Here is an 11,878-nt window from a genome sequence, read left to right as displayed (position 1 = left end):
TTAATCTTCAAAGTTTTTCTACTTTCTGTTTCACTGCAAAGCTGACAGCTTTGCAGATGGCATCTTTATATCACTTCAGTGTGACAAGGACAAAATCAGAAATTGGGATTTAAAGATCATTCATGCTTTGTTTTACCTGTTGATGTCAGTTGACTTTATTTTTGCATTAATGCAATAAAAAGGTTTTGCTTCCTTGAGCTGGAGAAAGAAGCAGATATGAAACCGAGAAGGCACAGTACAGACATGACTTTCACATCCTTGTTGGTGTTATGAAAAATTAAAATGTCTAAATTAAAATCAAACCAGGTTGTCCAAACCACATTTTATCCCAATTTTTATATTCGATTAGAGCAACCTTCTTAAGCAACATTTCATCGGTCAAAAGCAGAAATCCAAGAAGAAAGTTCACTAGAAAAACAGTTTTTTTTTCTTTTTCGTTATTTTTTACAGACACTTTCTCATATGAAGGTGATTATTCAGCCTCTGCTCAAAATTTGAAATACAGAAAACAAAACATGTACAATTCCTCTTTTTCACTTTTAAGAATTTTTGAACCAAGAAGTTTTTTAAGACAAATAAATAAATTCAGTTCCTCACTACACTATTTATGCGGACAGTCTTTGGTGGTCTTTGAAACTTCTTGGTCCCAGTCGGTGTCAAGGACATCACTAGAAAAGACAGTAAGACCAGAGAAAGAAAAACCTGAAAGGAACGGCTTAGATCCATCATTATTTAGTGGCGGGCTCAGATTAAAGCACTTCCTTTTCCTCATGTTCACCTCACTGTTGCTTACAGGTTTTGCATGTTGGTTTGGAACTGACTTCTTTAGTTCACACTTAGAAGTTTCTGTTTCATGAGGAACTCTTTCCAAATTAGTCTGAGCTGCTGTAGGTTTGGCTGTACAGTGTTGTGAATGTCCATTATTTAGCTTTTCCATTTGTTTCTTTTTCTTTGATTGTGGCATCTGGCTAGTTAAGTCATCGTGACTAGCTGACGTCTGCATATTTATCCCTTTTTCTCTTAACGTTTCTGGTTCATTACCACTGTGGTCAGGTTGTTTCCTATTTCTGGGTTTGAAAATAAAAGCTGACAGTTTTGTGTGCAGGTCTGTCAATTTTGCATCTTCGCCCGCCATCTTTTCACTTAGCAAAACATCATTGTTGTTCTTCTCAGGCAGGAGTCTCTGTTCTTTTTTGTCAACTCTGCTTTGCCCTGCTCTTAGTGCTGATGATACTGACAAGCTATTGTTTGGTGCAGTATTTATGTTTCCTTGGGTTGATGTAATGATGGGTAGGATGACATCATCTGGGGACAGTGAAGGACTCGTGGCAGGAAGCTGGTCCAAACAACTCTTCACTGTTACACAACTCTTTAGGTCACTGGAGGTTTCAGAGTCTGAAACATGTAGTTGATGCTGGTCTGTAGAAACAGACAGGTCACACACACTGGCCTCTGGGGTGTTGCTCCTTAGCCTAGCAAAGACACAACATCCACAAAAATGCATTTTAATATGATTTACAAGTCTAGGTTTGCTAATTGCACTGTCCACTGCATAAGTGAAGAGTTAAAAATATACAGTATTAAAGGTAACATGAACAGCTATAATATCTGATTTATCTAACATAATCACAGGTTCTTTGAACGTTCAGCTGTTTTTAAATAAATTTACAAAGTTAAGCACCCAGAATTTAAAAGGTAACTTTCACAATTTACTATTCACTAAAAACTAATGTAACTAACGTAAACGTAATTTAAAACTTATAGCTAGTAATACCATATTTTAACATGAAAAATTCTTTGCTAATTTACCTGCATATTAAAGAATATTAAGTACTACATTTAATAATAATGCTTTGCTGAGCTCCCTCGGTTATGTACTACTATTTTGTTTTGTTCCTGCACTTCCCTCATCCTCTGGTTGGTTGGTGGCTATAGCAGCTCCTGTCATCATTCAGCCAGGCTCCTATTGGGTGCCTAACTCTTAACTTTTTTTGTGTAACTAAACCATCATGTCAGCAACAAATCTTAAGCACTAAAAATGTGCACATGAATAAAATAAATGTTGAGATTCTAGAGTTGCTCACCTGGCCAGTCGCTCCATCTCACTTTGAAGAAGCTCAGGCAGGTTCAGTCCCTCCAAGAGCATCTGACACTGGGTTTGATACTGCTGAAGGGGGTCGGTGGGGAATGTTGTTAGCAAAGCGTTTACATTTCCCAGCAAAGCACCACCCTAAAGGAAGGATGCACCAGACGGTTAATGACTGCCACAGGACTGAAAAATAAAACAAGACAATACAACATGGGAGCACAGTCATCGCAACATTGGTGTCTGCAATATCCATGTCGCAAATGTGCAGTAGTTTTTGGCTAATATATTCCAGAGTGTTACTGCAGGAAATGCTCACACCAGACATAAAAGACCCTGGTCAAACTGCTAAAGGTCACAGTGATGGAAGAACAGATGAGAAGAGGAGAATAAAGGCATAACTGCAAATGATAATATTTATCAACTTTATTACCATCACTAGATTTTCTAATATTAAGCAGCTCAAACTCTTTACAGTTTGAGCCAACTGAATCCTGGGTGTTTCAGTCTGGCATGAACTCATGACATCACCAGAACAAAACCATTTAATAACTGCTCAGAACCAGGCCGATCTTTCTTAGCAGGCAACATGCCATCTTTTATAATAAGACAAGTCCTTTCAGTTTACTTGAAAGTTAGATTTTAGACGTGTGAATATAATCTCACCTTCACTGATTCCCCAAACATCAGTGATGCATGATCCAAATAATTGTGAACAACTTTCTTCTTTGTTGAAGAAAGTTTTCAGGTTTTAATGAGTTTGAAATTGTCAAATCAATTCAAATGTACATGGCTCAACCAGCCAAACAAATTTTCATTTCTTGAGTCAAAACAAGACTCAGCCACGTCATATGATCCAACCCCCATCCCATTTTTCTGTGAAAACTTTATAATCATAATATTGTATAACTATAAATAAACAAAAACAATCAACAAATCAACTAAGTAAACCACAAAAGTCCTTTTTGTTTTCTGCAGTCTATTCTACTGTAGGGAGAACAAGTATTTGATACTGTGCCAATTTTTCAGGTTTTCCACTTGCAAAGCAGGTCTGTCATTTTTATCAGCTACTCTTCAAATGTGAGTGATGGAATCTGAAACTAAAATCCATAAAATCATATGACTTTTAAGTAATTAATTAGCATTTCATTGAATGACATCAGTATCTGATAAACTACGAACCAATATGAACTCCAGGTCTCACAGGCCTGTTAGTTTTTCTTTAAACCTTCCTGGATTCCTCGTCTTAAAGTCACTTGTTTGAACGTGTTACCTGTATAAAGACACCTGTCCAAAAACTAAAACCAACTCCAATACATAAATAAAAATACACACACTGATATCTACAACTCACTTTCATTATGATATGAAGTAATTGAGAATAAGTAAAGCATCTACAAATGAACAATATAACAAAGAGATGCATAACAGTGTCCCCAAGTGCACCCAATGTGTCTGTAGCTTTTTAGTTTTTCCCGCAGCCTCATTTGGACAGCAAAGTATATAAACTGAAGATGCTACAGCCATGTAATGGAAAATACTGATAAGGATTTTGGAGCAAACCAAAATGTATCTAAAGATAAGAACATTAAAGACATTAACATCCAAAGGATCATCACTTGTATAGTAAAATGGGTCAATCTGTTTTCTCCTTACCTGCATGGAGCACTCCATGACTGACACAGCCGTAACAGCATCTTCGATAGTAACAGTCTCTCTGTACATGAGCCGGGCATGTGCTGTGTAAAGTTTAAGAAAGGAGCAGGTGTTTATCAAATCATTTTCCCTTTTACTGGCACTGTGATGCCATCTGGAAACATGCATATTTTTAAAGATTTTTTTTTCAGATTTCCCTTTCTTTTATGTTCAACTACATTTCTGAGGCACAGCAAGCATCTTTAATCATGTCACATATTTCAGTAGCTAAAGGTAAAAGATTAAAGCTGTTCCCATTTCACTGACAGTCCTCTGAGTTTGAACTTTTGATCATCATAATGTAAAGTGAAATTGTTTTGGACTTCAGTCTGTTCTCACCTTCAGCAAGTCTGCTCAGACTCTCCAGCATGCGGATAGTTGTGCGGGCGGCACTGTGGCCGTCTTGTTGACGCTGCAGCTGGTAATAACGAGTCAGGATGCAGTTGGCTTCTTCGGACACCTGAGGCTGCAGCTGTTTAATCACACTGAAATAAGTTTTCATTTTCTCCATGGACCAGAGCCCACTGGCATCAGCTGGAGTTCCTGAGAAATCATGGGGAGACATGTACTGATGCTGCCCGTAAAGTGTGTCAGAGTAGGAGAAATGTAGCATGAACATCATCAATGATAACTAAAAATGAATTCAAAACTAGATGGTTCAAAACTTTAGTCCTACCTCGGTCCTCAAGAATAAAAGAAGAGATGATACAGTCCCACTCTACGTTTCTGGTGTCCAGCAGAACCAGAACCAGGTCGAACCGGCTGAGCAAAGGACTGGCCAGAGCCACGTTCACAGAGAGAGGCTGACTGGGATCATACTGTCCTTTGGGGTTGGTAGCTGCCAATATGGTGGTTCGAGTATTCAGCTTGCACACCATGCTGTAGAGAGATTAGGAGTCAAGAGATCAAAACAAAAAGTGTAAATAGATTTTATCTACACATATCCTATGATAGCATCATTTGTATTCAACTTTAATTTATACTTCGGTTTAATTAATACATCTATTCTAATTGTATGAGGCCTACATGGAGAAAAGAAAAAAAAGAATCATGATTTACTTTTGCTAGATTCTGCAAAAGCTTCTCAAGGTCCTGCAAAAGTTTTGAGAAATCCCAATTTTTTCTTTTGCAAGATCCAACGGGACATAATCAAGGTGGAAATTGGGACCCGGCATTGACCAAATGAGGATAAATGTATGAAATTACCAAAGACACTGTAACAGGTGGCTTGTGCTGCAGAAAAATGTGTAGCAGATATGTGTTCCACACAAACTTCAACCGCTAGAGCAGATTCAGGAGCAGAGAAGGAGGGAGAATTAGCACTACAGGGGATTTGTCGTCATTGATGGGACATAATAAGAGACGTGACCAGGGACAGAGAGAGGATGAGGTCAGAGTAGCTGCTGTTAGCCCAGTGAGAAAGAGAGGAAATGTTCATGCAGGGAGGAGGGCAGATGTGAATGAGTGAGTGTAAATATACATACCCAGCTTTGGCTACGCTGATTGACTGCTGCTCCATCGCTTCATGAATGCTGATTCGATCATGTTCTTTGATGCTGCTGAATTCATCAATGCAGCACAAACCACCATCAGACAGAACCAGTGCTCCAGCTTCCAGGTGCCAGTCACCTCCATCTTTTACTGCAGCAACCGTCAGACCTTCAATAAGACGGAGAGAACAGGAAGACATCAGGAAATGTTTAGATTGGCAAAGTAGAAAATGTTCTATTAGAAAAATGAAAGCTCTCAGAAACAGCAGTGTTCAAAAGTATGTTTAAAAAAAGGAAGTAAAGCTCAAACTCCTTACAACCACCTTAATGTTCAGACATGCCATTGCATTGTGAGCTCACACACATTCACACACTGATAGTGGCTTGTTACTGGATAGTAGCCACAGCTGACAAAGGCCAGGCAACTTTTCATCACCTCTAACCTTTATTTTTAAAATGTACAAACTTTGGAGGATTTCAGGGAATGGTGGGAACTCTGAAACTTCATGGTTGGATAACATCCTGAAATTTAGCTGGTCATGTAGTCCAACTGATCTATAACCTCTAGCATGTAATAAAAAGTATGAGAAATATTCCCATGCAATAATAGATGAATCACCATGCTTCACAGTCGACTGTGACTGGAAGTCAGCATTCATTTTCCACTGACAAATGGAAAACAGTTCCCTACCACCAAAAGGAACAAGCTTGCTTTCAAAAGGCCACAAAGTTGAATAAGTTCTACTTAGGTCAGCCACTGTGTTATTGGTAAATTATAGCCTCTTCATTTCAACAATGAAACTTTGTGAGGACTTCCTACAAACATCTTGAGAAATCCCAATTTTCTTTTGCAAGATCCAACGGGTCATAATCAGGGGTGGAAATTGGCAGGTGTCATTTAACTACACAAATACTCACAGGTATTTGCAGACCTTCTGTGATCACCCAGGATCTGTCATTAAGTAAAACTTTATCATTTTCAGCATTCAGAAATACTTTATTTATGCCAAAGGGAAACTAAATATGAACTCAAATCAGGCCAGGCTGCCACACACCAGCACCACCAGGGCATCTGACCAGCAGCAGGAAGGCAGGTGAAGTGTCTTGCCCAAAGACACAACGACTGGGGCAGATAGAGCGGGAACTGAACCGGCAACCCAAACATTGCGGGACAAACTCTTACAACCACCACCATCATCATAGCACTATAGCAGCAAAAAAAAAAAAGACTTGTTTCAGTGCTGGTCTTGAATAATCCTCAGGTGCCCCATCCTTCCTTAAGCTCCTATAGAAAACACTGCTCATAGAAAACACTGCTCATAGAAAACACTGCTCATAGAAAACACTGCTCATAGAAAACACTGCTCATAGAAAACACTGCTTATGATTGGAAAAATACTCACCAGCACTGGTTGATCCAATTCCAGCAGTAAGTACGGATCGGGATATTACCTTGGCTGCATATTTCAGAAATTGAGATTTTCCTGTACCAGGATCACCAACCAACAACAAATGGCATTCTCCTACAAATTACAAGAGACATCACACAATCACATTTTGCTATTTTTGTGTTTTTATGATGTAAAGCACTTTGAACTGCCTTGTCACTGAAATGTGACATACAAATAAAGTTGATAGATTTTTAGTTTAAATTATTTTCAATAGTAATGAAATGAAATCAGACTTAAATATGGCTTTATAGGGAAACTCAGACATTTTACAATGAAATAAATCATTCCGATTCACACTCACATGCTGATCATGGCAAACAAAGGAGACAAATACCTCTAACTTTGGTCCCAGAAGAGTCTATTCTCTGGACTCCACCCGCCAGCACCATCGCCACAGCCAGTTTAATTACATACATGCCAAAAACCTGTGGACACAGGCTCAACAAGATCTCATTCCTACCTACAGAAAGAGATGAGAAAATCAAATTACAAAATGCAAGTTATCACAAGAAATTCAAAGATATTTTGTCAAAGGGCTAAAACACTAACCAGCCAGTGGATTCTGCTTGTAGCTGTCCCAGAACTCTTCAAATTCTTTCTGAACATCTTTTACCATCAGAGCAGCAGCAGCCTGCTGATTATTTGCTTCTATGTTGTTAGCTCTGAGGACCAACTCCACATCACAGGGGGAACCATCATAAAGGGGCTTCCAGCGGAGATACATTACACCATAAACCGTTATGTCATCACCTGAAAACATATTTTATTTTAATGAAAAAATCTCTTCTTGAATTTAATAATTATTGGGTTATTTTAGTTGCAAAGTTGACATGCATTTGAACCACCTGTAGTGCAGAAGACAGAGAGGTTCAGATGTATGGGTATCCTCATAACAGCATTGGGGGTTTGGGCAACTGGCTTACTGTGCTACTACTGCTCAGATAACACTAGTTATCTGCTGCTCCTCCACACTAAGAGGAGCCAGCTGAGGATGCTCAGACACTGGTTAGGATGCCAGTGGGGAGCCTTCCTGGTGAGGTGTCTGGGACAACATCCCAAAAGAAGGAGAGTCAGAGGAAGACCCAGGACACACTGGAGGGACTGTGTTTCTCAGCTGGCTTGAGAATGATTTGGGATTCCCCTGGAGGAGCAGGACCAAGCGGTTGGGGCCAGAAAGGGAATCTGAGCCTCTCTTAAGGCTGCTGCTCCAAGAACCCAACGCTAGATTAAGAAAAAAGGTAATGAAGAGATATTTGTATTGGTTTATTAAAGTGCCAAAAGCACTAAGTAATGTAACTATACTGCAGATTTCAACAGTTTCTTGCACTGAATCTGAGAATTCAAAAGCTGTTAGGAGAAAATGTCAGTTTTTTATTACATGTATTTTACAAATACTTTGGCTGCTGATTCATACCTGATTTACAGCTGTCAACCAGGTCATCCTCCAGCACTACCACTAAGGAACGAGGAATACTGCCCACTGACAGCCTCTGAACCTGTTAAAAGAGAGGGTCATTTCATTTTCTAATGGAGATTTAAAAGAAACTTCTAACTTATTTTTCATTTCATTTTAATAGAAACAAAGAGAAGGAGTTATATGAAAATGTTCCACACTTGCTCTTGTATCTTAATTTCCTGGTAGTCCCTGCAGGCAGCAGGCTCCGACCCTCCAGACAGGCAGCTGAATTTAAAGGAATTACAGGCAGCAGGATTTGGGCAACCCACCGGCTGGACGAAGGTGTAGAACTGGTCAAAATCAGCCTGCACCTTGAAAACATGTCGGCACTTTGTGCACATGTAATCACGCTCATACTCCAGAACCTAATAAATACAGAACAGCAGAAACACAAAAAGAACATCCCAGCATTTATTTATGACTCTGTTTACTATATTTGTAAATCCTGCAAATGTTTTAGAGTTGGAGATATGTCAGATGTTGCTTCAATCAGGAGATGACAAAGAGAGATGATTCATCTATGAACGACGACTTTTTTCTATTATTGCAGGACAAAGCTCAGCTTCTTTCTGCATTTTTTGTTTTTTGACATTTAACACTGGATGGTATACTTTCAGTTCTGGATGTGTTACTTATGGGAATCGTTTCACACACGTGGACAAAACTGTTGGTATTTCTGTCCAGGCCTGATTCAACTGATTACCAAAATCAAGACCATTTTGGATTGGATTAGGAGACAAAATGACAGCTCATGAATTTTTCAACCAGCAGCTCAGTTTATTGAACTAAATCATAAACAGAAACCAGACATCCTGCTTCAAGAACAGAGGATCATTAGATGGACTCTATGTCTTAACAGTTAACATGTGATTTCTTACCTTAGCCACACTGGTACGTATGACCGTACCAGTAACAGACAGAAAGTGACCCACATCTCTGGACCTTGGAATGGTATGTCTGGTTAGTTCTGGACACACTGGCAGACCTGGGATTAAATGAGTTCAAAAAAGACAAGAAAACCATAATGGAACAAAGAACATCCTAATTTTCATGAGTGCATTTGGGAAAAAATACACTATATGTTTTTTATAAACTGTCATAAATAAGAATCAGTAATATTTAATCCTAAATTTCTCCATTTCACTATTTCTAGTGCTTTAAAAATCTACCCTTGAATATGCGGAAATATAAATCCAACAATAAGAAAATGAATGAATAGCATTTATGTTGTTCAAATGTTGATCAAAATGATTAAAAAAACACAATGCATACAATAGTGTAAAACAAAACAGCATAAAACAAACAGAGCTCGGTCGGCAGCTGAATGTCTTACCTGTGATGCGGGTGTGATATATCTGCCTCAGACCTCTCTGACCTGCTCCCTGTCCTTTGTCTTTGAGAGAAGCCTCATCCGTTAACTCCAAGGCTTTTTTCTGTAATACTTTATCAAATACAGCCAAGACGTCTTTTGGATATGCATTGAAATAATCCCCAACCTAAAAAAAAAAGGCAGATTAATATCAGTGCAGTGCAGCGTGGTAAGACAGATGTACTTGTTTGCACTAGTCAGCTATGTGACACACAGCTTGTACTTGGTCTCTTTTTGAAACCAAAATCAGTCCTGACACTGAAGGATGGACTAAAATTTCAGGTGCGGTTTCCATGGATACCACAAACATCACAGGAATGTTAACCCAATTCAACATTACAGACTCAGGAAGGTGTTTCTCAGACTAATACTGGTGTCGTTTTTGCAGAGTAGACAGGCCTCTTCAGTAGCGTTAGTTAATTTAGTCAACAGCTACTGAAAACAGAACATTGTAACATTTTGAGATTTTTTTAATCACAAACTTCTGTTCTTTCTGTGCAGAAAAATCAAATATAAGCATAAATAGTAGCTATCAACAAGTGACAGAAAGTGGCTAGGACCAATGCATCAGGTCATCCCAAAAATCACAGCTGATCATAAGAGTCAACTGCATTATATTCACGTTGGACAAAACTGGTCACTCAACGTGTCCTTCTGTTACGAACAAAACATCTAAAGGCCATCACCTCTGCTTTAATCAAAAAACAGAAAATCATGTCAACAGTACCTCCATATTTGCTTCAAAAAGTGTCATGGCGTTAACCACAACAGAGCGATGAGTGTCTTCATTTACATCAGTACTGAGCTGAAGAATGTCACCATGATGATGCTCGGTCAGGTAGTTTTCAAACACTCGACCAATCAGGGCCTCCTCCTCAGGGCTTATAAACATAGTGTTGGCTGAGATCTGAAAGCCAAGCAGATGTTCGTTTGCCATGTGGACCAAGCAGTCAGTAGCTAGAATTCTGATTAATAAGGTACCTTATTAATATATTACATTTATTATTAATGTTATAAGGTATCTTATAGTCTATCTACTCTTGTGATGTTTTAACTTTAAGAAACATGAGTTTTGTTACTTTATCCTTCACTTAACATGTTACAGCAGAAAAGTAGCTTAATATTATTAAAAAATACTAGAAAAGGATGCTGAAGTCCAGTCCTCGAGAGCTACCATCCTGCAACTTTTAGAAGCATCCTTACTCCAACAGACCGGGATCAGCTCTGAACAGGCCTGGTAAAGAGCCATTCATTTGATTCAGGTGTGTTGGAGCAGGGAAGCATCTGAAAGTTGCAGGATGGCAGCTCTGGAGGACTGGACCTGAGCTCCCCTGCACGAGAACGTGTTTGCTTCATAAGAGGATGATCACGTGGGTGTAAGCTTGATGCATATAAACACCAACATTCAATACGCCGTTATTAAGCAAACTGCTTTGTGTTCGTTTCAACGATAAAATACTATTTGCTATCATTGTTTCACATTGTCAAATGTTCTGACTACAACATTCTGAACCTTCTTACTCCGTGAACGCTCCCGAGGCACGAAATTCGGTCGTGGATAATTACCTAAGCACGACACCTGGTTAGACATGACGCGTACTTACTGGTAGTAGTATGCTGAGGAAAATTAACTCCGTAAAAACAGTCAATTAACATTCCGGGATTTGTTGTCGATTTCTTCCTCTTCTTCTTTGTCCTGTGTTATTGGCGGTTGGCAAGAAAACTGAGGGTGTGCATTACTGCCACCAACTGGTAGGGAGTGTTTAAACAGTTTAGTTTCTCTTTTCTAATATTTTTGACATTCTAATATGACATATTCTATTGTTTCATCCTTCTCGGTGATCACAAGTGCAACATTAGGTTTTTGTATTTTAAAAAGTGTATAATAATAAGGAAGAGGATTAGGGCCACTGAAGAAAAATAATCCCGACATTTTTCTCAGAATTCTGACTTTAAAGTAGATGTGAACCTGGGCGAGACCAGCTTCAGTCACCAAGGTGCGAGTTGTGGCGGAGGACTTCAAAATTTCTGGAAGAGAACATGTTAGATTTAAGCCCGTTTTTCCGAGGGCGAGATATCCCCAAAGATACCATTTCATTAATAGAAGAACAAAAAGGCGCTCTTGCCGCCCCCTTAGAATGCTGCCCTGAGCCATTGCCCATGTCGTCCATGTCGGAAACACCCACTGATCCTCAATAAAAAGATGTTGTTAGTTTGGTGTGAGGTATGGCGTACGCAATATATCTAGCGTCGCATCAGGAAATCTGTGATCGATCTCATGGTCTGCTAGAGAAATCTGTGGACGCGCATTCACCTGAATGAAAGCCTGGC

The 11,878-nt window shown here is 39.2% G+C and overlaps 1 protein-coding gene across 1 annotated transcript; it reads right to left on the bottom strand.

Moving 5' to 3' along the window:
* Nucleotides 1-126: 126 nt before the first annotated feature.
* Nucleotides 127-11,810, bottom strand: mcm9 (minichromosome maintenance 9 homologous recombination repair factor). The gene is made up of 15 exons (XM_014993220.2): nucleotides 11,152-11,810; nucleotides 10,275-10,454; nucleotides 9,512-9,674; nucleotides 9,057-9,163; nucleotides 8,337-8,543; nucleotides 8,137-8,218; nucleotides 7,272-7,472; nucleotides 7,057-7,182; nucleotides 6,675-6,794; nucleotides 5,266-5,440; nucleotides 4,458-4,660; nucleotides 4,121-4,324; nucleotides 3,743-3,825; nucleotides 2,085-2,230; nucleotides 127-1,472 (listed from the first exon to the last, which is right to left on the bottom strand). The coding sequence occupies exons 2-15, from the start codon at nucleotides 10,437-10,439 to the stop codon at nucleotides 602-604; spliced, it is 2,853 nt and encodes a 950-aa protein (XP_014848706.2). The 5' UTR covers nucleotides 10,440-10,454; nucleotides 11,152-11,810; the 3' UTR covers nucleotides 127-601.
* Nucleotides 11,811-11,878: the final 68 nt, after the last annotated feature.

This window comes from Poecilia mexicana, unplaced genomic scaffold, assembly GCF_051168715.1.
Source record: "Poecilia mexicana isolate PSO_F unplaced genomic scaffold, ASM5116871v1 scaffold_21, whole genome shotgun sequence".
Lineage (NCBI taxonomy): Eukaryota > Metazoa > Chordata > Actinopteri > Cyprinodontiformes > Poeciliidae > Poecilia > Poecilia mexicana.
The sequence above is the reverse complement of the archived record's forward strand: the minus strand, read 5'-3'. Positions and strand labels throughout refer to the sequence as shown.